The sequence below is a fragment of the Delphinus delphis genome, chromosome 6 (assembly GCF_949987515.2).
Source record: "Delphinus delphis chromosome 6, mDelDel1.2, whole genome shotgun sequence".
Lineage (NCBI taxonomy): Eukaryota > Metazoa > Chordata > Mammalia > Artiodactyla > Delphinidae > Delphinus > Delphinus delphis.
The window spans coordinates 89,928,483-89,952,446 of NC_082688.1; the positions used below are offsets into that span (position 1 = coordinate 89,928,483).

General features: G+C 37.7%; 2 protein-coding genes across 3 annotated transcripts in view; one reads left to right on the forward strand and one right to left on the reverse strand.

Annotated features, from left to right (window-relative positions):
- The window catches only part of CENPP (centromere protein P), a 223,929-nt gene that overhangs the window by 88,583 nt on the left and 111,382 nt on the right, over positions 1–23,964 (reverse strand). The window lies entirely within an intron of this gene.
- Positions 7,789–23,964, forward strand: part of LOC132427499 (osteomodulin-like) — a 43,200-nt gene continuing 27,024 nt past the window's right edge. For both annotated transcript variants that reach the window (XM_060015042.1, XM_060015043.1), the window contains exons 1-6: positions 7,789–7,980; positions 11,529–11,578; positions 14,919–15,191; positions 18,571–18,683; positions 20,865–21,078; positions 22,136–22,246. In XM_060015042.1, coding sequence (XP_059871025.1) covers positions 7,934–7,980; positions 11,529–11,578; positions 14,919–15,191; positions 18,571–18,683; positions 20,865–21,078; positions 22,136–22,246 — 808 coding nt within the window. In that variant the 5' untranslated portion in view covers positions 7,789–7,933. The remainder of the gene's footprint in view (positions 7,981–11,528; positions 11,579–14,918; positions 15,192–18,570; positions 18,684–20,864; positions 21,079–22,135; positions 22,247–23,964) is intronic.

The following is a 23,964-nucleotide window of genomic DNA, read 5'->3' on the forward strand; positions in this document are numbered from 1 at the left end:
GCATCTCTCTTGAGCTTGGCAGTCTTTGTGCTGTGTCACTGCATGCTCATATCCATCACACAGAACAGAATGAAACCAGCTTAGAACAAGGGCTAAGCAAGGGCTCAAGCCTTACCTGAGCAAGGGCTCTCTAAACACAGAGTAAAACCAGGACTCATAGAATCTAAACTACTTATTGTCATAGATATGGCAGTAGTTTAGAAGCAGATTAAAAAAAAATCCTGATTATAGGAAACAAAAGTAATTCTAACTTATAAGTGTGATTCACTGTAATAATATAACACCAAAAAGGGAGAAAAACTGTATGTAAAATAGCCAAACTAGAAGAATATTTGATCAGTAAACCTGTCCTGCAGATGGATTCCTACCTCAGAGATAACCCACAAGTGGGTCTACGGGGATACAGTAAGAGTCTGCATGTAAGCCTTGGCCAGGTGCAGCATGCTCTGGGCAGATGGTTCTCCTGGGGAGTTTAAGTATTTACTATCCTTGTAAACATCAGCTTTGATTAAACCTACTCCAACAGACCCAGAGGCATTTGTGAAAGATTTTCAGAGAAACTAAAATCTACTGTAAACAGTATAGATATGTGTATATAGATATCTAGATATCTATATATCTATATATATCTATATCTATCTATCTATCTATATATAGATAGATATAGATACATTTCATCCTATATGTCTTAAACAACGCTTTGGCATATTAACGTATTACTCACATGTCGTTGCTTCAACATGCTGTACAGGAACAGTTGAAACTATAAGTCATGTTGGAATTTGGTCTGTCACACACTGTTATGTGCAAAGAGGTGAATGTTTCTAACTAGATTAATAGAGCTTAGTGATTACACAACTAAAAAATATAAAGGCATGATTTTCTTCTTTGACATTATATTTCCCTTTCTACATGAAAATGGATTAAAAAATTTACAGTCTAGCATATTTTTCCCTTTGCACAAAATGTGAAGAATGTGAATCCACATAAGGGAAAGCAGACTGCATTAAAAATAACATATGATTGCACTAAACACATATTAGTTTGGAAAAGAAAAGGAATACATCATGTTATTAGAATGTCATGGTGTGTTTCTAAGTAACAGAATCTCTGTGGTCAAATAAACTTACATTGAACTATCAGCTGATATAAGCAAATCTTTTTATAAATTGGAATCTGCTGAAGGTTCATTTGCTTTACATAAGTTGAGAATTACATTCACAATTACCAAATTTATACATGAACTGTCTGAAATGCTGACTAGTATGTGATATTCAAAATAAAGAATGCATTATAAATTGTAAATCTACTCTAGGTCAGTAGTTCTTAACTATTTGAAGGATGGACCCCTCCCTTTGAGGATATGATAGAAGCTATGATGGACCTTCTATGCAGAAAAATACACATATACAAACACTCTGCATGTATCAAAAGGCTCATAAAACCCATCCTAAATCCTCTAGGGATCCTTGTACAATAGCTAAGAATCTGTAGGTAGAGTAACACCTTAATTAACTTCAAATAAATTTTACATGTAAATATTTCACTAGAGTTAAAGATAAATCAAAGAGTTAAAATTAATTTAAGGCAAATTGCCTTATTCCCCACAACTATTTAGCAATATTTTTATGGCCATAGAAAAGTTGAAAGAATACAGTGAACATCTACATATTCTTCACCTACATTCACCAATTAATATTTTGTCACCTTCATTTTATCTTTTTCACTCTTTCCATATCCCTGTCTATACATATATATGTATTTGTGGGGTACAGGGGCTGGACCATCTGAATGTAAGTTGCAGATATCATGTCACCCTAGTACTTCAGTATAAGTCTCCTAAGAACAAGGACATTTTCTTACATAACCATGAGACAATGATTACATTCTCTCACATTATCAAACCCCAGAAGTTTAACATCGATTCAGTTTCAACATACAGTCCATATTCAGATTTTCCCAACTGTCCCAACAATGTCCTAAATTGCTGTGCGTGTGGTATGTGTATATGTGGCTCAAGATCTAATCAGAGTTCACTTGCCTTTAGTCTCCTATAATCTAGAGTAGAAATTCTCTGCCTATGTGTTTCACCCCTTCACTTTTTGAAGGGTCCAAGCCAGCTATCATGTAGAATGTCCCCTAATATGTATTTGTCTGATTGTTTCCTTACGATTAGATTTAGGTGAAACGTTTTTGCCAAGAATCCCACATAAGTGATGTCATGTACTTCCTTTTGTATCATATCAGGAGGCACAAAATGTCGGGCTGGCGTGTTATTGGTGATGCTGAGACATTGGTTAAGGTAGTGTCTTCATCTCCTTGTAATTAAGAAATATCCTGCAAGGTAAGACTTTAGGTCTGTGTGAATATCTTGCCATCCAATAACCTTTCACTTAGTGGTTTTAGCTCCCATCTTTGCCTAAATCAGTGACTATGTTGGAGGTTTCACAGTGGTGATTTTCTAACTCTGTGATTCCTTCTGTACTCATTAGTTGGCATTCCTCTACAGAAAAAGCTATGATCCTTTTGGCCCTCTTCCCTCTGTTATAAAAAGGATTTTGCATTTGATGTGCTATAATCCATTGCCATTCTTATTTGAGGTATTCAAACTATGCCTTCACCTAGCTTCTATGTTCTGTTCACAGTCTGCAGTAATCTCTGAGTGCTTTTGTGCCTGCTGGTATGATGAAATGTTTCAGGTTTACAGAATTCCTTTACAGATTCCCTGGCCCTGATCTATTACTTGACATTTTTCTCAGGGGCCTTGCTCCTTCTAATGAAAAATGGCCCTTAGAAACACAGATCTGGAAGTTAGATATGCTCACTGCTTTTAGGTCTTCTCAGTTAAAAGAGCCTGGAAATTTATTTAAAACAAAACCATTACTTGCACCCATTCCTGAAAGCAAACTGACCTTTGAGGCATTACTTAAAAATATTTGATACCTACATTTTTATTATAAATTCAACTCAATCCATTTTAAATGACAATTTATGGCATTAATTCATCTTCAGAGCAAAACATCCAACAGGATGATGACAGGAGCTCAGCCTGCAAGTTGCAGAAGCAAGTCCTTACCAGCACAGGGTATAGAAGAATGGGAGCTGAGAGCCAGGAACCAGAAGCCCATTTGAAGAAGGTTGCTGCCATGAGCTCAGCCAATTGCTGGAACTGCACAGGAATTCAGGGCCGGTTTTGTCAAACTAGTTTTTAAGATATGGTAAATTTAGACTTTGATATAAAATTTCCTCATTTTTAAAAATACCATATGCTCCAAACAAACCATATCTGTGGGCTGAATACTGCCCATGGGTCATGATCTACTGTATAAAGTCAATTCTCATTATAAACCACAGAGCCTAGTCCACCATGAAGGATGCTTGAACATTCAAAACCACCCATAAAATCATATCAAACCCATGAATTCACTTCTTTCAGAAGTTTTTGTGAATGCCTACTATATACAACCTCTGTTATGCATAAAGAGCATACATTATTTACATCCTAGGATTTGATGGTCTAGAACATTCTTTTTTTTTTTTATTTTTTTTTATTTTTATTAGATGGTCTAGAACATTCTTGAACTAGGTATTTGGAATGCACATCCCCTCATTCCCTCAACGTTTCACTGACAATCCCCCATCCCATTTTGCTTTTCTTCATGGCACTTAACACCGTTCTTTGAATAAACGGATGGACAAAATTTTCCTTGTAATTTCTACTATGAGAGACTAGTACACAATCCATTCCAATGTACTCAGAAGGTTAAGGTAAACAGGGGAGGAAGCACCAGATACCAGCTGACAAACATCATAAAACTCAATCGTCTTAGTGATACTTGAGCTCAGGAAGGTGTCTCATGTGACCACAGTCACCCCTACTCCTCACCCATTGGAGTTTTAATTTGCATGAGATGATTTCTAAGGTCCTTTCCAGTTCTCATTTGTTTGGGCTTTGACCACTGTTCTCCATTTCTACATTAGCAGAAGGTCAGGAAAGGGTCTTAAAAATTATATGCAAGCGTGGCGTAAGCAATTTATTTTTATTTTCATCATGATTGGAATATATTGGGCCATACAAGAAATTTGTGTTGATGTTCCTTTTATGCAGTCAATGTTTCTGTTCATAAAATGTCAGTAGAGCGAATATTACTTTTCTAATTTTGAAACTTATCTTGTTTAAAACATAATAATGTGCAGATTATTCATGATTCCCAAAGACACTGTTTGATATAGTAACACTAATTCTCCAGTATTTAGACCAAGGCCCAACGAGACAAAAGCCAAACAATAAAAAACAAACATGTAGAAAAGAATTAGGTCCCCTTCATAGGACCCTTATAGGAACCAAAAAAGGAAGATTTTTTCCTCACAATACTCTAGGGAAGAGGAGGTACACTGATGTGTCTGGAATGACAACCCGCAAAGGTGTGGAGAAAAAACTCCAGTTTATATCCAAATGGTGTGTTTGTGCACGCTGGGCTATCTCTGCAGTTGTGAGGTAAAGCTTCCCACCAGCAGCTCCAAGACTGTGGGAGGGGTTTTGGGCCCTGGGCTGTACCTCTAGTCACAATGTCAGCAGAATAGGGTGAATAAGCCAGAAAGACCACCTGCATCTTGGCATTATACTCCAGGGCCCATTTCTTTCCCTAAGCCTTCTGACTAAAGAGCACAACAGCATGCTGGAGGAAGATAAGCGCAGGGCTCACAAGTGAGGAGAGGAGAGAGGCTGCAACACATCTTTAGAAAAACAATCTCACAGGAAGTGCCTCCCAGCTCTCTAGACAAGGTGGCAGAACCCTGCCTAGACGGGTGGTCGCGGGGCAGATGCCATGACTGAGAGGTGAGGAGAGGCTGGTAGAATGATGTGGGAGAGGAACACTGTGTGAGCACAGGCAAAGGTAGAGAGTGGGAGGCACACATCCCACTGAGAGGAGGCGCTGCCACTCAGTCCCAGCCAAGTGTTGCCATGCAAAAACAGGAGCCACCCAGTGGCAAGGCTTTACTTATCAAGAGAAGTTGAAACTTCATAATTTTTTTTTTTTTTTTTTTTTTTTGCGGTACGCGGGCCTCTCACTGTTGTGGCCTCTCCCGTTGCGGAGCACAGACTCCGGACGCGCAGGCTCTGCGGCCATGGTTCACGGGCCCAGCCGCTCCACGGCATGTGGGACCCTCCCAGACCAGGGCACAAACCCGTGTCCCCTGCATCGGCAGGCGGACTCTCAACCACTGCGCCACCAGGGAGGCCCCATAATTTAAAAAAAATATTTTATTTATTTTTTTTGGCTGCGTTGGGTCTTCATTGCTGCGTGTGGGCTTTCTCTAGTTGCAGCAAGTGGGGGCTACTCTTCGTTGCGGTGCACGGGCTTCTCATTGCAGTGCCTTCTCTTGTTGCAGAGCACAGGCTCTAGGCGCGTGGGCTTTAGTAGTTGCAGCACGCGGGCTCAGCAGTTGTGGCTCACGGGCTCTAGAGCACAGGCTCAGTAGTTGTGGCGCATGGGTTCAGTTGCTCCACAGCATGTGGGATCTTCCCGGACCAGGGCTTGAACCCCTGTCCCCTGCATTGGCAGGCAGATTCTTAACCACTGAGCCACAAGGGAAACCCCACAATTTTTAAATATAGAGCAATTCTACCTGACAGAAACACATACACGAGCCTCAAATGACAGATCAATGAATGCTTAAAAGTTCATAGCTACACTCCAAATGGAAATTAACCCAGTTAAATGAATATATATATGAATATACATATAAAATATATAATTTCTGGCATATTCATACAGAAGAATGTTATATAATATGGGTATACCTTGGAGATATTGCAGGTTTTGTTCCAGACCACTGTGATAAAGTAAATATTTCAATAAAGTAAGTTACACGTACTTATGGGTTTCCCAGCGCACTATACTGTGATCTATTAAGTGTGCAATATCATTCTGTCTTAAAAAAAAAGAACAAAACTTAATTAAAAAGATTTTATTGCTAAAAATGCTAACCATCGCCTGAGGCTTCTGCAAGTTGTAGTAGTAATATCAAAGACCACTGATCATAGATCACCATAACAAATATAATAACAAAGGAAAAGTTTGAAATATTGCAAATTACCAAAATGTGACACAGAGACATGAAGTGAGCAGATGCTGTTGGAAAAATGGCACCAATAGATTTGCCCGACACAGGGTTGCCACAAACCTTCAGTTTGTCAAAAAACACAGTATCTGTGAAATGCAATAAAGTGAAGCGCAATACAAGAAGGTATGCTTATAATGAGAATGAACAAACTATTGCTAACCACAATGACCTGGATGGATCTCTAAAACATAACGCTGAATGAAGAAAGCCAGACTCAGAAGAGAATGCACTGTATATATAAAGTTCAGAAAGCTATGGTTTTTGAAGTCAGACAGCGGCCTCCTCTGAAGACAGAGTGATTCTGAGGGGTCCAGGAGTGCTGGGATTTCTTGATTAGGTGTTTGTGAAAATTAATTGACCTGTACCATTACAATGTTTATTTTTTTGTAATGTATACTTCAGTTAAAAGTTAAAAAAACAAAACAAAACACTGTGAAGGACACAGATTTCTGCCCAAGGAGCTTCTCATTTATGGCCACTGCTTTGATGGAGCTCAGGTTAATAAAATCCAGTTCAACACTCACGATGTCCCAATTCATCAAGGTAACAGACAAATGTTTCGAACTAAACATAACTGAATAAATGGGAACATGAGCATTATAACCAAACAGGAGGCCTGCCAAACCTCAGGTCCTGCACCCAGGGCAGGCCTAAAGCTCTGCAGAGGCCAGCATATGGGACTCTCTGATGTGAGGGCCACAGAAGTATATTTTATTTAAGTGGGGGCTGGGTGTCCTGCACATTGGAGGCACAGTACTTTTTCTATGGCTTGCTTCAACATGTGCCATTTCTCTGGGAATCAGGAACAAACAACAGTCAGATTCTTTGTGTCAGGAGAGACCAGACTCTGCTAAACTACTGGAAACACGCTTTGCAAACAGGCTGGCCCCCAAATCTGCACGTCATGAAGATGCTAGTTTGGTGTTACCTAGTACTTAGGTACCCAGACTTAGAAAAATGTCCTCTTGAAGGATGATGTCTTAATTGATGTGGGAATTGGGCATTCTCTCAGGCCTAATTGTGAATGTTGTCTTCCTGCTCCCATGTCCTCCCTAAATGCTATGTGGTCATAGGTGATATTCTCTTGAAAAGTGAAAGTCCAAGCAGGCTTCACCTGTATCCTTGCATCAATGTCTGTATCACAGCATATAGGCTGGGGCCAGAAGCATTATATAGGGCCTGGTCTGCAATTCCCCTGACATGCCTGTGGCAGGGCCAAAAGCTTTTAAAGAAATTCTTGAGACGTATGCTTGATGTAACAGCTTCAGTCATCAGAAGAAAATTAACAGCATGGCTCCTTTCTTAGGTACATCTGGAGATTGGATTTACATTTCAATAATGTACTCTTTCAGTATTCCTTCCTAAAACTGATAAATATTAGTCTATATAGAGTGAGTGATTTTTAAATTTGTAACTTATAAGTATTCATTCATTTAAGAATTTTATATTTTTTTCAAATCAGGTATTTCTTGAATGGCTTTGACTGCACTTTCAATGGCCAGTTGCCATGAATTATTAAACTCTCTTTTTTTTCTTCAGAATCTTCCAGTAGACGTCTAGAGTTTAGCTAGAAGTCTTGGCTACGATACAAACAGTGATGGAAAACACATGAGCAGTAACAAGTTTTAATCTTGCTTCTCAGTACTAACATGGGCTAATCTGTGGAAGCAGCTTATTCCAGTGTCACCCAGGGTGCAGCCACACCAGGCTCTGCAGAAGGCTGTTTTTCTTTTAAATGTAATATCTTTTCATATTTTCTTCTTAAATAGTAGCTAAGAACATTTACGTTACAGATAAGTAGTACATGGTGGAAAATTCTACTTTCAGGAGAACTTACTCTCTTCTTACAAGGTATGTTTTCATGTCTTTTTTTCATGTACTAGTGTACAATTGTTTTAGTCAATACTAAGAGGACATTAATGTTATTAACATAAATGCTTGTAAATTATATAATATAGTTTAAAGTTTATCTGTATAATGTCTTAAAAAATAGCACTTAAATACATATCTAAAATTACTCTAGCTTTTATGTTTTACATATAATGGATTTACTTTCAACATAATTGCGACTTTTTAAAATAGCTAAATGATAACCTGTCATTATACTTTACCATAAAAGTTAACAGGATTGATTTTTAAAATCATTTAAACAAATATCTTGTGAACATGTTCTTTTAAGAAAATAACATTACCTTAATAATGAATGATAAGAAAGTTTGGGGATATTACAAATACATTAAGTGAAAACAGTAAAAGATTTTTTCAAAATGTGAAACTATGATATTTTCTAAGGTATTTTAAAAATATATGAGTTATTCAAATGTTTTTACTTACATATTTGAATATTCATATTTTGCCTTAATAAATGTATTCCTTATTCTTATGTAATGAAATGACACTGGACAGTTAAAATGGAGATCCATATAACTCTAAGAAAGAATATTTATCAGCAATAGTTTAATTAGCCCTATATTCAATGTGAAAGATTAGAAACTTCTTTTCACAATATCCAGTCGGAGTGTAAAACAAAGATTTCCTTTGTCCCCTCCCAAAATAAATTTTTTATTTAATATTAGATTTTAACAAATTAAACAATGTATTTGATATTCTACTCCCTCTTTTATTTAATATTAGATTTTAACAAATTAAACAATGTATTTGATATTCTACTCCCTCATAATCTAATACAGCACAGCATTCTTTCTTGTTAACTTATTTGGAGGTGTGGCAGCCATAAACAGTAGCCACATGGTATAGAGGATTAAGTCACAAAGAATCTCAGGGGGTATATATCTCTCTAAAAATAAAGAATTAAAAAATCCCACCAAGAACCGAGTTGTTTAAAAAAAAAATCATAAGCCCACACATGTGTAAAAGCATCTTGATGTTTTTAGTATTTAGCCATATAGGGTAGTGGTGGAAAGAATTGAGGATATGCAGTCTTCTGTTACAGCTACTTAATTAAAAAAGAATATTCAGATATCTGATCTGAGGTTTGAGACAAGAGATTAACTTTACAAGCACAAGTTTTAAGGAAGCATAGGAAACAATAGAAAAATGAAGAGGTAGGAGTTTTTAAAGACAGTAGCTAGGTTGCTAGATGCATTGAAAAACTGATGAAGGACAAAACATATAAAAGGAAAAGCAGCCAGCAAGTTCTTCAATCAGCTGCTATTTATACTTTCAAGGTAAAGTTAAGTATCTCTTTAAGGAAATCATAGGCTTTAAAAGTATCAGTTTCCATGACAAAAAGGTACTGTGAATAAGTTTCCAAAGTTTAACTTACTTGTCCATTTACAAGGCTGTGCCTTGACTACACCAGAATTTAGTCTGGATTCCTTCTGCGAATACACAGAGCATGTTATATCACATTTATATACTGAAAACTATTGTTGGTACTTGTGAATCGAGAGGAATTTCAGCCAAGCAGAACTTTAAGCATAGGATTTCAAAGCACAGTGATTTATTTTCCTAATGATAGTGTCTGAGAGGAAATACCATTTCACTTAGACAAATTTTCCATTCCAGTTTGTGGAACATTTAAGCAGAAAATAGGAGCTTATGTAAATTCAGAAAGACACTTCTCAAGCTACATTTCCAGTCCTAAGAACATGGCCAAGCCTCTCACCCCATCCTCTCCGAGGAGAGCCTGGTTACTGTCTGGAAGTCACTGTGGGAATAAGACCCATTTAGAGGAGGCCAAGCAGAAGGGTGGACAATGCAGCAGTGAGGAGGCCAGCTTCGGCTTCTTCTGCTATAAAAGAGGGCATGGTAGCAAAGTCTCAAAGGCCTCTCCTGGCTCTAATGTGCCATGGCTTAGTAATAACAGCAGTAGCACTGAAATAGTATTTCAAATATTATTCAGAGTAAGAGAAATTTGAAACAAAATTTCAAAGTTTTCCATGAGTAAGAAACTCTGTCAAAACGTCTGTATCAGGGAAATACTGAGCTTTCTTGAGAACAAGACATAAACATTTTTAAAGGTTTTAAAAATAACAATCTAAATACTGCCAAAACTAAACAAATAAGAGCTTGACCCATATTAATAAACGCAAAATTTAAAAATAAAACAAACAACTAAGAGTCATCATTTAAATGAGAAACAATATTCTCTACACTCTCTGAATAATGGGGAAAAAACATTGCTATTTAGTGTTCCCTCTTGGACATTCCAATATTTTTCTACTGATAAAAAATTGCTTAACTAGAATAGGGCAAGGTTTGGGGTCTATAATCACTTGTTTTTTTAATCAAGCCTTTGCCATCTCAAATGAAGGGAATAAATGGTTAATTCCTCATGGAATCAAGGTTCTCCTGACTTCTCTTTTCAAGTAAACAGGATAAGAGAATGCAAAAAGATCAGGTTAATTTCATATAACTAACAGAAAACAGAAGTAGCACAGAGAGAAGAATGTGACAGAAGGCATTTTTGGTCTCAATATAAAGAATTTCCTGTCAACCACAGATGGACAGCAGTGGAACTGGATGCCTCTTGAGGAGGTGTGCTCCCTGAGTCCTCTCACTGGAGTCATGCAATCAGAGAGCAGACACACCATCTGGTCTACAATGTTCTGGAGGAAACTTCAACACTGGGAGGGAGTTTCAAGTAAATGGCATTTCCTGCTTCCACATGTCTCCTCTCTCACTCACCAGGGAAGGGTCCAGAAGGGCATGACTGGTGGCTGCCCCCACCAGCCAGCAACTGGAAAGCTTGCCAACTACCATAGACAAGCCACTGCCTAACATAGCAGGCCAGAGTCACCATCTTATCTAAGGCAGGGAGGAACTCATGTAGCTTATCAGTGTAAGAAAGAAGAGAGAGGAAGGGAGGGACACTGGCTGAGGCTCCTCCTGACCCCACAGGTAGGCTGACCAGCAGCCCTTTTGGAGGGAACATGTAAGAGAAATAAGTCCCCTCCCTCATGCTTGGCTTTCTTCCTCTCTTTCACCTGAGCACTGATCTTCTGTGTCTCCTCCCAGCTCTGCTCCTCATACCAGTGTCCCTCTAAGTCTGCCACAACTGCTCTGCTCCCCCTCATCCCAGCTTACACCCCACTCCAGGGATCTCCTACATCATAGGGCAACATGACTGCAGCAGGAAATGGGGTTTGCAGGAGTGAAGGCAAGTCCCTGGCCCTGCTGCCAGGCTACAGGGAAAGCCAAGGCATTGCGTCCTGGCTTCCCACTTTGGATCTCTAACATATTCCTCTTGTTATATGTATTTTTTAAAGTTTTACCATTTTCTTAGGTCTAATTATGCATTACATAGATTTTTCTGGTCTAGACGGGGAAGCTACAGCCTATTTATCTCTAAGTTTCTACAAAAATAATGAAACTCAAACAACCAACCAACTCAAAAATAACTTTTTATTAACACTCTTTTATCTCCCATGGACCAGAGTAAATGGTGCTAGCCCTCAAGAAATTGTGGCTCCAGACTATTTTGAAGGTAGGCACTGCTGGTTGAATTCTGAGGGGGCAGTGTATGGGAAACCTTTAATTGTACTGTCTAATGTTTCTAGAAGTGGCAAAGTTTCAAGAAAAGGCAAAAGTATATGGAGGACCAGAGTAAAGACCATTTTCTTGCAGATTGCTATTTAAAATATTTAAAAAGCAAAATAATAATTTTAAAAATATGCACCATAGACAGGAAAATAATCCTTCACTCATAAGCCCACTATCCCTCTTATTAGGTTTGTGTATTCTATTTCAACCTTTTTTTCATGTATGTATATTTTATAGATGTCTTTATTTCTACTGGTCTCAAATAGTAAACTGAGATTTATGAGGAGTACACAATTTATGAGGAGTACACAAACTTATGGTGAAGAATTTTATTTTCAGAGTCTGGGGACCACACATCTGGAGATTATTCCAAAATGTTAGAGCCAGAGTGTACACAGCCAGCACTGACCACACACAGTTTAGTTCTATTTACTAACTTGAGCATTTGTTTTTTAGTTTTCCTATTAGCGTACCTGACATTCAAGTATTAACTTTTACAACAATCCCACACTTACCTGAGAGTAGCGGATTAGGAGCTGTGGTTGTGTTTTGAGCAAGGAACCGTGGGAGAAGTGGATAGGGAGAAGCATGTCCATTGAACATCCAAACATGTTCTACTTCATGGATTATGTATCCTAACCCTGTGCCTGGTACACAGTGGGTACTTGATAAATGCCCAATGAAAAACTCCAGCAACCTCAAAGAAAGCCAGAGACATGACTTCAAATGACATTTAATTCACTAACTTCTCTACCAAGGTCAAATAAGGTCAGGGGCAGCTATGGTCCTAGAAGATAGAGCTGCGATGCAGAACAATCTTAAAGAATAAATTGGTACCAGAGACAATCTTTGGTTTTGCTAAGGACCAAGAGCTAAATTAGCTCAAGAATGAGAATTGTGGAAGTCAAGGCAAGGCAGGGCACCAAGCATTAAGGAGCCAGGAACCACAAAGAAGCCTACTGTCAAGAAACATAATGGAGCATAGTTAGGCGGGCAGCTAAGAAGCAGAAATGATGTGCCAAAGTGATGCTGGAAATGAAGCCTAGTTGACCAAAACCAGGTGCCTGTGCCAGGATTCCAAGGTGACTGGAATAGTAACCTGCTTGTCCCCAGGGCCGGCTGACAGAAGCTGCTGGCCCGTGAGTTGCCAGCACAATCTCTCTCTGCACCATACAAATCTGACCACACAACCACTCCCATTTCCACCCTCCGAAAGCTGTGAGTGCACTCCTTTATGTACAGATGTACACAGGACAGCAACATGTGGACTGGCTGGAAAGGAAGAGATGATAGAGGCCACTAGATAAAAGAAGATAAAGGAGTGTGCTCCTGTGTGGGTTGCAGCAGAAGATGCAAAGAATGGGTTGGGACACATGAGCTCTAACTCAATTTCCACTTCAATTTGGTTATGTGGCCTTGGGGAAGCCACTGAAGCTCTTTACACCTCTCAGGCCTCCTGGTTAATGTGAGAGACGTATCTAGAATAAACTGAATTGACAATTCCACAGGCAGTGTAGAGATGGAAGGACAGAACTGGTTCTGAAGTGGGATTCAGAATAATATTATAAAAATATAAAAATCTTTTCTGTTCTGTGTCCTGTAATCTCCCCTTTCCTAGCACAATTGAGTGTGAGTTCTCATAGGGAAACCTGATAAGGCTGGTCATGTCCAGCCGCCCAGAGGGCAAAATGTACTTGTCGCCATATAGATTTCTAAGCGTTAAATAATGTTAGTTATCAGGTTAATCACTGATGACAGTAGAGTTTTTTAAAAAACCTTTCTCTGATGATTAAAAGATATATAAATGAATATTTTAATTAAGTTAGTTAATTCATTTCTGATTCTTAAGTCCAAAAAAAAGCAAGGCTGTGGAGAGATATTAAAGCTGATTTCTGGGTTCTAGAAAACTGTAAGAAGCTGGCATAATTCAAGGATTTGGAGGGCCAGGTCTTCCTGAGGCTGGACCAATTCTGACTGACTCTAGAAGCCCTCTGTGGCTAAGGTGCTATCTGGTGCTCAGGCATAGCAGGACAGCTACACTGCTGGATGATCTGGCTGGGTGTGGACTCCCTCCTGCCAGGATACAGACTCACCAATGGGCATTATGTGAAGCTAACTGCATGCCCCAAAGGGAAGACAGGTATAAGTCTGTTTTAGATGATATCATAATGCTTTTAATTTTTGAAAAGTACAAAGAATGTATGTTTTACAGTTGATGGTTAAGAAACCATGATATGTAAACATACCTGTAGGAATATCCACCATCAGATGACAACAAATCTATTCTCAGAAGGTTCTCATTCATACATTCCAGTTTTGTGTGGGCTTTAAAAACTACAACTGAAAGCACCCCATGCCTTCCCCCTGCAAAAAAACTAAACAAAAGGAACTCAGTGGAAAGATCAGTAAAAAAGAATAGCCTGGACCAAAGATGCTTTGGATCAGGTATTAGATAATGGAACAGATTGAAAGGAAGAAATCCAATAACACTGTGGAAAAAGTAACCAACTCTGAGAGTGAGGCTGGGGAGGATGGTGGGAGAGAAGTTAAAAGAAAACTTCCAGATGTACTAAGGGGATATGAAGGATTTTACTTTAAAAGTGACATAGATATTAAGGCAATGGAAGGATTTTAGGAGTAAATAGTCAGGTATGATAATATGTTTTTGTTTTTAAAAGCATTTATTTGTTTCCTAAGTATAAATGTAGTTCTTATTGCTCAGTATAGAAATTAAAGAAAAAAAAAGACACAAGTAATTCATGACTCTACCATCCAGATATTATCATCAATTAGGTATATTTGTGCCAGGTTTTGTGTGTGTTTGTGTTTGTAAGTATACTATGTATAGATTTTTTATATTTTCTTTTATTTCAAAAAACAGTTTTTCATATTTTTAAATATCTTTGCAAACATTTTGTGGGTTCCAAAGTATTTCATGGAATAAATATACCCTATTTTATTTTACTATTTCTCTTTAACCATTAGTATTATCTTTAATTTTTTTGCTATTATATATGATTCTCTGATGAACACCTTTATGCACATTAGAATTGTTTCCTGAGACTAGATGCCAAAAGTAGAACTGCTAGATGAAAAATAAAGATATTTATAAAGCTTCCAATGCATATTGCTGAACTGCTTTCCAAAAACTTTTAATAAACTTACTCTCACACTGGTAATAAATTAGAATGCCATTTCATTGTACTCTTGCCAGCTCTGAGAAATGTACAGCAGCAGGAACTGTATTTATTTAAACTTTAACTTAATCCTCAATGTCTACTTAGTTCTAGACCGGTCCCCTACACAGGACGACATGAAGGAGTATGTGCTCCTAGTGTTCTTGACTTTGTGCTCTGCCAAACCCTTATTTCACCCTTCGTACCTGACACTGAAGAATATGATGCTGAAGGACATGGAAGATGAAGGTGACAGTGATGCTAACAACTCTCTTTTCCCAACAAGAGAGCCAATTAACCCCTTCTTCCCATTCGATCTGTTTCCAACATGTCCGTTTGGATGCCAGTGCTACTCGAGAGTTGTACACTGTTCTGATCTAGGTAAGGACACATGTCAACTTGTTTTGTAGAATAATGTCGTTTTGACAAAATTTAAAGGATAAGGAAAGACCTCACTGAAATTTCAAAAATCAGCTGATTATAAAGGAATTTTTCACTTAAATTTTTGAAAAGTATAACAAACTCCAAAGTACATCCAAACTTATTTTTAAAATCCAGAAAATCAGAGGAAAACAATGGAAATTTCATATACAGAACATTTCCTTCTCTTCCCAAATTTGAATCAGTATTACATTTAAATTTCCTTTAGAGAGAATGGATGTCACTGTGGTTTCATCTTATAGAGTGTCAGCCGGTTGAAACTGTGCTTCCTAGCAAAATTCTACCATAACAAAATAAGTTGCCCATCCAGAACAATAAATAGGTTATAGAGTTTGTGAAATCTCTAATCTAGACATTTTAAAGACAATACTCTATTTGTTTTGAATGTTTTGGGTTTAAAACTATCTAGAAAATAAATGGCTGAACTAAAAACCACTTTCTAAAGTCTCTTAAAAATGTGTAATTCTCTGCTGAGTATTTTATTCTTTTAATACTTCTAATGAAGGTGCTCTCAAATAGAAGGGCATACTCAGGGAGAGGTGTAACAGGAATGCACATCAACAATTGTTGTACTCAGCTATTTGTAAAAGAGGAGATGGCTCAGACCTGACCCACTGTGGGAAACCAAAAGTATGGCACACACCTCCCATTCTGGACCTGGAGGCCACTTAAGGCCACTTCCAGAGCGCATATGAGCAGACAGTGCCTCTGAAAGCTTTAGATTCATTTCCTACTGCCATAGCATTCGTGGCAATAGTCAAAGCTTGTTACAGTGAACTCCAGAGACTTTAAAAAAATGTGTTATTGGGTTTCCCTGGTGGCGCAGTGGTTGAGAGTCCGCCTGCCGATGCAGGGCAGACGGGTTCGTGCCCCGGTCCAGGAAGACCCCACACTCCACGGAGCGGCTGGGCCCGTGAGCCATGGCCACTGAGCCTGCGCATCCAGAGCCTGTGCTCCGCAACGGGAGAGGCCACAACAGTGAGAGGCCCGCGTACCGCAAAAAAAAAAAAAAAAAAAAAAAAGTGTTATTATGGGACATAATGAGAAAGGTGAACAAAAATCATCCCAAAACGAGGATATTATTATGAGCTAGAATCGCTGGTAAAGTCTTAATGGAATATACAGGCCAGGAAAAAATGGGTTTTAAGCTTTACCTTTGACATTCTTATGAGAAAGAGATGACAAGATGCAAACAACGTTTGCTGGTCTGGAAGCACAGGCAAGAATGACTGTGGGAAGAGCGGCAGGAAGGAGAAATGTAGAAGCTGAAACAGACCCTGGTGTGAGAAAAGGTTAGATTAGGGAGTATCGGAAGGTCTTTTTTTTTTTTTTCTTTTGGTACTGTCGTTTTTAAGCTGCATCCCAGGCAGGAAGAAACTTCACTATCAATTTGTAGAGTTGAAGCCTGAGAAAACACTTTGCTAAACAAAGATCAGGATAAAAATGTATATATCTACTTTGATACTGCTGGATGTAAACTGGGTTTGTTCTGGGTAAAACTTTGACTAAGGAGATGTTCACCTTTAGCACACACCATCCTTGTGTGATGGCCTTCATGTTCACTCCAGCACAAAGTTTTCTACTTCAACTTAAAGACCTTGAAGGAAACACTGCATAGCTCTGCTCCAGTATGTGACTGTCTTCAAAGAACTGAGAAAAACCAAACTGCCTCATGACAGACAGTTGGTTGCAAATAGTGTTTTACTTACATGGTCTCTTGAATATTTAGCTTTGAAAAAAATCTAATAAAATTCACCCAAGAATATCTGTAATAGTATGACACATACCTTTAAAATGACACAGCACTGTTAGCAGCATATAGTGGTCCCCCATGACAACTGAAGTTGAGAAGGACACTTAAAAATCTTTTTCCCTCAGGAAATGAAATTTTTTTCAGAGCTTCCAAATTCATCAGGGGTAGGGTAGGGGAAGGTTTGTCAAAGTTTATGTTACTAGATCCTGTCTGCAGAACCTCTACCTTCCTATAAGAACTTCCACTTCATTTTCTAAAACCAAAGTAATCTCCTAACAAAACTGCTGTTACCTTGGTAACCCATCAAGTTACCCCTTTCCATCTATGTCAAACTTCTTAAAAGAATTGTCAATTTTAAAGTATAAAGGGCAAAGAATTGAGGGCTGTCAAGTGAAATGCTGATATTCACAGTATTTCAATATTGGATTCTTCAATTTGGGCCTATTAAATATACTACTACTCTTTAGGAGTAAGGATGGCTCCACTAGAAGTGTAGTAATATCTAAAACTCACTTTAAAATACATAAAAAAGATAAATTGATGGATGGACAGTAAGTACAGTATAGCAAAATGTTGATGGGAGAAAAAGGAATATGAATTTTCACTGTAAAATTGTTTAAACTTTTCTGTATGTTTGAACATTTCAAAAATAAAATGTTGGGGAACACCAAGAAAGCCCCATGCTCGTCAAGCATAAATACCATATGGAATGTCTGACAACAATCAGAGGTGCACATGTTCAGCCATTTAGGGAAAGCAAGGAAAGTAAGGAAGAAATGCGCCATATACAGCTCCTGGCAATTTTCTGCTTCTTTAAGAGAGGAAAAACACACTTCAGTCTTTAAATAATGTAATTAACATTTACTGAGTACCTACACAAAAAGGAAGATGCAGCTGCTGAGATGAGAGAAAAGAAAGCTATTACTAGAGTACACAGCTCGAAAAGAGCTAAGGCTGTGGGTGATAAATTCAGTAAAGGTATACTACACACCTAGATGTTAATTATATGTTATGGATGAATAAGTTTTCATAAATCAAATAATTTACGACTAATTAGAGGAGCTCATTATTAAAGGAAATGGGTAGTAAAGTCTTTGATAGTGTACACGAAAATAATTTATCTATTTTCTAAGCACAACTTTCTACATGTTGATGCTTCTTAAAATGATCAAAACCCACAGGCTCCAATTAGCACTACAACTGCCTGAAAATCTGCAAAGAATGTTAATATTCTTTAGTTAAAAGTACATCAGCAGAAGCTGTGCCTCAGCTGTAGATCTCCTCCTCGTAGTCATATTAGAACCCCCCAACTTAGCTCCATTTAATGTCACCTTGCAGCAGACTGAACGGTGATAGCTAGAACCAGCTAGACACCTTGTAAAAATAAAGTTACTTGATAAGATCTTTAGGCCTTTCCAAAGAACAATGTTTTTGTCATCTGTTACATGTTGAGTCATCTATTACTTAATGGTAACCATGAATTTTGAAAAAAAGCACATTTCTATCATATCAGCAATTTCATCTTTAGCATATAACATATATGCAACGTGTTTGTTTATTTCTCAGGTTTGTCCTCTGTCCCAAGCAATATTCCATTTGATACCCGAATGGTTGACCTTCAAAACAATAAAATTATGGAAATCAAAGAAAATGATTTTAAAGGACTCATCTCACTTTATGTAAGAATACATGCAAATATTTAAGTGATAATCTCTGTCACTGCTAAAATGATTGCTTGTATTTGTGTAAACAAGTCTTACTTTTCTGTGTATGATGAGTGACAAAATCCCCGTTATTCAGCAGTGGTCTAGTTAATGAAAAATTATAGATTTAATTCAATTAATAATTTAATTCAACTGATGTTTACTGAATAACAGCCAGGTGGAAAGGCAGCGGGCTAAGAATTCAAATAAGTGGTCCTTATGATCTATTTAGGTTCTATTTAGGTAATCATAGTCATTATACACTAAAATAATAAAACTGATTATTTTCAGGAACTCATTAGTGTACAATGTAAGAAAAGCAGTACCCAAACCCACAAAGCTCTAACAGCAGCATGTGCAATATAACATAATTGACTAAATATACTTGTATGGCTTTTTTTTCTAGATCTCAAAAGATGAAAAAGAACTTTTCCTTACTATACTCATTAATATTTTAATTTTCTAAGATTTATAAGATTCTTATTTATCTATTTAGCATTTTGAGCCTCTAGATTTTAGCAGGTAAAATTTCTAATTCTATTTGAAATTGGGTTTGAGGGAGAGCCTGATTCCACACTGTCACAGACATGGAGTGTGCGGCACACACAGAAAGGAGTATATTTTACCAGTGGTAACAAGATGTATTTTAAATTCTTCTAGGCTTAACCTATCTCAGTTGAAATTGTTAAAAGTAGTGATGTATCTGAAAGGAAGGTAAGAACAAGGAGACACTAAGGGCCTATGGTGAAACCAGTAAACATAATAAGTAAAGGGAGTTTAACTGCAGAAGTATTTGTATTTCTTCTGTGAAACAGCAACAATGTGAATAATACCAGAAAGGCGTATATTAAGTCATTCTGGAAACAATGGGAAGATTGCTGTAGAATGGAACCAGGGACAAAAATCATAAAAGGAAATAATCTAGAGCTGCTCCCTGAAAGAATGAGAGGATCCAGATTAGCAGAGAGGAATAAAAAGTCCTAGGAATGCCATTGCTCTTGTGAAACACTGAAAATTGTTTCTGCAAAATCTGGCACGTTTTGAAAATAGTTACTAGGTGAGTGGCAAGCCCTGATTACCAAGGATTTTCCCAGTTTTGGTTCTGAAGTTCCGCACCCCAGTAGCTCAAGATGGCTGCAGTCAGAACCCTCAACATGTCGCAAAGGGCTTGGCTGTGGGGAACAAAGATTCAGGCTGCATTAAGCTTTCACTCTCTGGGGTTGTGTCTTCTCTGAAGAGTGCTGCCGCGTTGCACTGAGAAACAGTCACAGAACTGAGAAGAGGTTGAGTCATTCTCCAGAAACTACTACCATTTCCCCATTGTCTAAAATATGCCAGAATGCTGAGGGCACTTTGTAAGAGTTTATTCTTTCAGGCCTCTGTTCTGGGGAAAATGGTAAACATTAGTAAACAAGACAGAGGTGAGGTTTTAAGAGTAGATAAAATCATGCAAAAACGTATTTGTTGTGTACCGAAGTTAATTTTGTGGAGTGAATAGCTTTTAAGATAAGATAAAGAGGGCTTCCCTGGTGGCGCAGTGGTTCAGAATCTGCCTGCCAATGCAGGGGGACATGGGTTCGAGCCCTGGTCCGGGAAGATCCCACATGCCGCAGAGCAACTAAGCCTGTGTGCCACAACTACTGAGCCTGCGCTCTGGAGGCTGCAAGCCACAACTACTGAAGCCTGTGCTCTAGACCCAGTGCTCCGCAACAAGAGAGGCCACCACAATGGGAGGCTCATGCGCCACAACGAAGAGTAGCCCCCACTCGCTGCAACTACAAAGAGCCCCCGCGCAGCAACGAAGACCCAATGCAGCCAAATAAATAAATAAATAAATTTTAAAAAAAGATAAGATAAAGATAATACTATCCATCACTTCCATCAAGAGAAATGGGAGAGGGGAGCCTTAAACACGTGTCACCTACTCAAAGACAAACCAAAGGTGTGAAACCAATCGTTAAAGCTTTGCACTGTTCCAACTCAGTAGTAAATTTTTCTTTTTTTAAGCTTAGATTGGGCTGGAGAATTATTTACATTGTTAATAAAGTATATGAATGACATAATTTGCATTGATTTCCATGAGTGACTAATCACTGTAGAATACTGGTAAATCACATCCACTTCCTGATATGGTGTAACTTTTTATGCTTTATCTAGGCTTTGATTCTGAACAACAACAAACTAACAAAGATTCACCCCAAAGCCTTTCAAACCACAAAGAAGTTGCGAAGGCTATATCTGTCCCACAATCAACTAAGTGAAATACCACTTAATCTTCCCAAATCGTTAGCAGAACTCAGAATTCATGACAATAAAGTTAAGAAAATACAAAAGGAGACATTCAAAGGAATGAATTCTTTACATGTGCTAGGTAAGTTTTTACAAATAAATGGAACATTTTAAAATTATAAGCAATATGCAGATGTAGAGATCTTTATCATCATTAACAACTTTAGGACTGATAATTTCCAAAATTAATTTTTTGAATCTAGTAAGCTGTACCTAGATAAGCCATTCATAAATCAGTGAAAGTATCAAACAAAATTTATAGCACTTAAAGAAATACACCTTTTACAATATAAATACACATGCACTCTGCACTCTCAAGAATCCCTTAGTGTGGTTTCTGTTTTCTGACTGCACTTAATTGGTTAAAATCTGTTATTCTTATTTAATTTAAAAGTATCATTTTTAATGTATTGTAAAAACTACTCAAGTACAACCTACAACATTAATTCAGATATTATTTGGAATGTACATCTAACTTTTCATTATCTGCTTTGAAGATTATTCATCTAAGGTGTTTTTACTGTATACTTCCAATTCTACACACTATTTTACTTCTAACACCCATGGTATAACCATGCCATCTTCCCCTACTATATCCATTCAAAATTCCTAACCAATATTCTCATTCATTTATTTACTCATTTAATTCAACCAAGTGCCTGGCACTTAGCCAAATAGCTTCACTTTCTGGCATTCCTCAGTTATATTTCTGTTAATCAAGTAATTTCTAATTGACTTACAATTTTAAAAGTTTAGGTGACAAATAAATAAATGTACAGTGGAAAACACAAAGGTTTTAAATTATACGAAGGATGGTCTTTTTTCCTATGTTACATTACTATAACGAAACCTTGATTATGATTACGGTTGGAAAAGAGTGATAAGTAAGTTACTGACTTAGTAATTCAAAGCAAAATAGTAAAGCTGTTATATATTCCAGCCTATGTAATACAAAGCAGTCTTTTTCTGAGACTGACAGAAAGGAGAGTAGATAGACACAGAAACAGATATACTGAGTGAAGGAGAGTGAACGATAATGCTCACACTTCTTAGAACTTTCTTGGGACGTGCATCTCTGCATTGTGAGTTTCCTTCACATACAACATATGTATGCTAAATTATATAATTTCCCCCCACAGAAATGAGTGCAAACCCTCTTGATAACAATGGGATTGAACCAGGGGCATTTGAAGGGGTAACAGTGTTTCATATCAGAATTGCAGAAGCAAAACTGACCTCAATTCCTAAAGGTTTGTATTTATACAGTATTTATTGAATTGTCATTTTAAAATGACCATTAAATGTAAGGTTGTAAAGTGTACACACTGTCAAAACCACACTGCAATTAGAATCCTTTTTACCAGTATATCTGGTCAGTGTAGTATGAAATTTAGTGTTTTCTCATGTACACATCAAGAGCCATATGTAATTCTTTTTTCTTTTTTTGACAGTATGAAACCAGAATCTTTTTTTCCCAGTACGAACAAACATTAAGAAGCAAAGGACTTTTTATTTTCTGTCTCTTTCCTAACATTTACTCATCTATACTTGTCATTCTGTGAAGTGTCTGTTAGAGGTGAGAATTCTGTAGAGAAGAAAGCAGAGGAAGAAGCACAGGGCCAGAGACCTTTCTCCCAGCCTTGCAGCAGTGGTTCAGGGTGGGGCTTGTGAGGAGGGATTGGGGCAGACGCTGGCTCTGGCAGGGATAGGTGTATACTCTGGGCAAGGCACTCTATACCTCATTTTTTTACACAGGGGTGCTGTGTAGATTAATGGGCTGATGCACAGAAAGGTCTGAAGACAATGTTGGGCACATAGTAAATGCTCTCTCCTGACATAACCAATAACAGAATGAGCACCGTGCTCTTTATCATATGAGCTGAAGCTGGTGCCTCAAAGTAAAATGCTTAAGTTTGCTACTGGACCAGTTTTCTAATTATTACTTCTAAGCTCCCAGCCTGATGATTAACTAGATTGGATTTGCCTTTCTCCAAACCCATGCTCAAGGTCACACCTTCCTCTTCCCTGACAAGTTCTCTCTTCTATGCTAACACCTGGATCAGAAATAACCCCTATGATTAATAACATTTTCCTTTCAAACAGCCCTGTCTTTCAGTATCCACAGTAAAAGCAGTAATAACCTGTTTTCTTCTATTTTACCATAACCCCTTTTCTACTACTCAGATGATCCAGAAGATTAACAAGACAAATACATGCTGATAATTTAAAAGACCCAGCAAAGCTGCTGTTATTAATTAAGGAAAGCTGCTATTATTAATCTTTCATTTAGGAGGAAAATCGTCTAAAGTAAAAGTAGAAAGACAATTTCTTTCAGTATAGAAAAAATCAGTTTAATTCAGAACTACACAATTAAAAACAACCTTAATTTAGGTTTCAAGGAGATGGCTGTTTTTCTAAAAGAAACATAAAAATATTATATTTACCTTCTAATCTTTAGAACAACAACAAAAATACATACTGTACCTAACAAGTTAAATAAAATCCCTTTCATAAGCTGGAAGCTGACATAGAGTGAGGGGGAAGAGGAAGAGGACAGGACAGAGTAGAGGCAGAGAGGATAAGAGGATATACTGGAGCAGAAGAGTAGGGCGCCACCCCAGAGCTGTGGCTCTGAGGTCCTGCAGTTATCATCGCTCTTTATATTTACATCAGCAGCTTCCTTATACTACAAAACATCCTGAGAGTAATTCTCTTCAAGTTTCAAAGTGTATCTTAAAAATGAAGTTTTAACTCCTCGTGAAATTCTCAAGATTCTTCCAAAGTCTAAAGGAACATTTTATGTTTTTAGAAATTTAAATTTCAAATCTCCAAATTTACATAACTACTGCTTTAAGATCCTTATGACATTCGAAAGCCAGTTTTTTGTTTTTATGACTTATTTGCTCAAATGTTAAGGCTGACTGCCCAAATGTTACAATTCAATCATCACTACCCATTGTGACAGGAT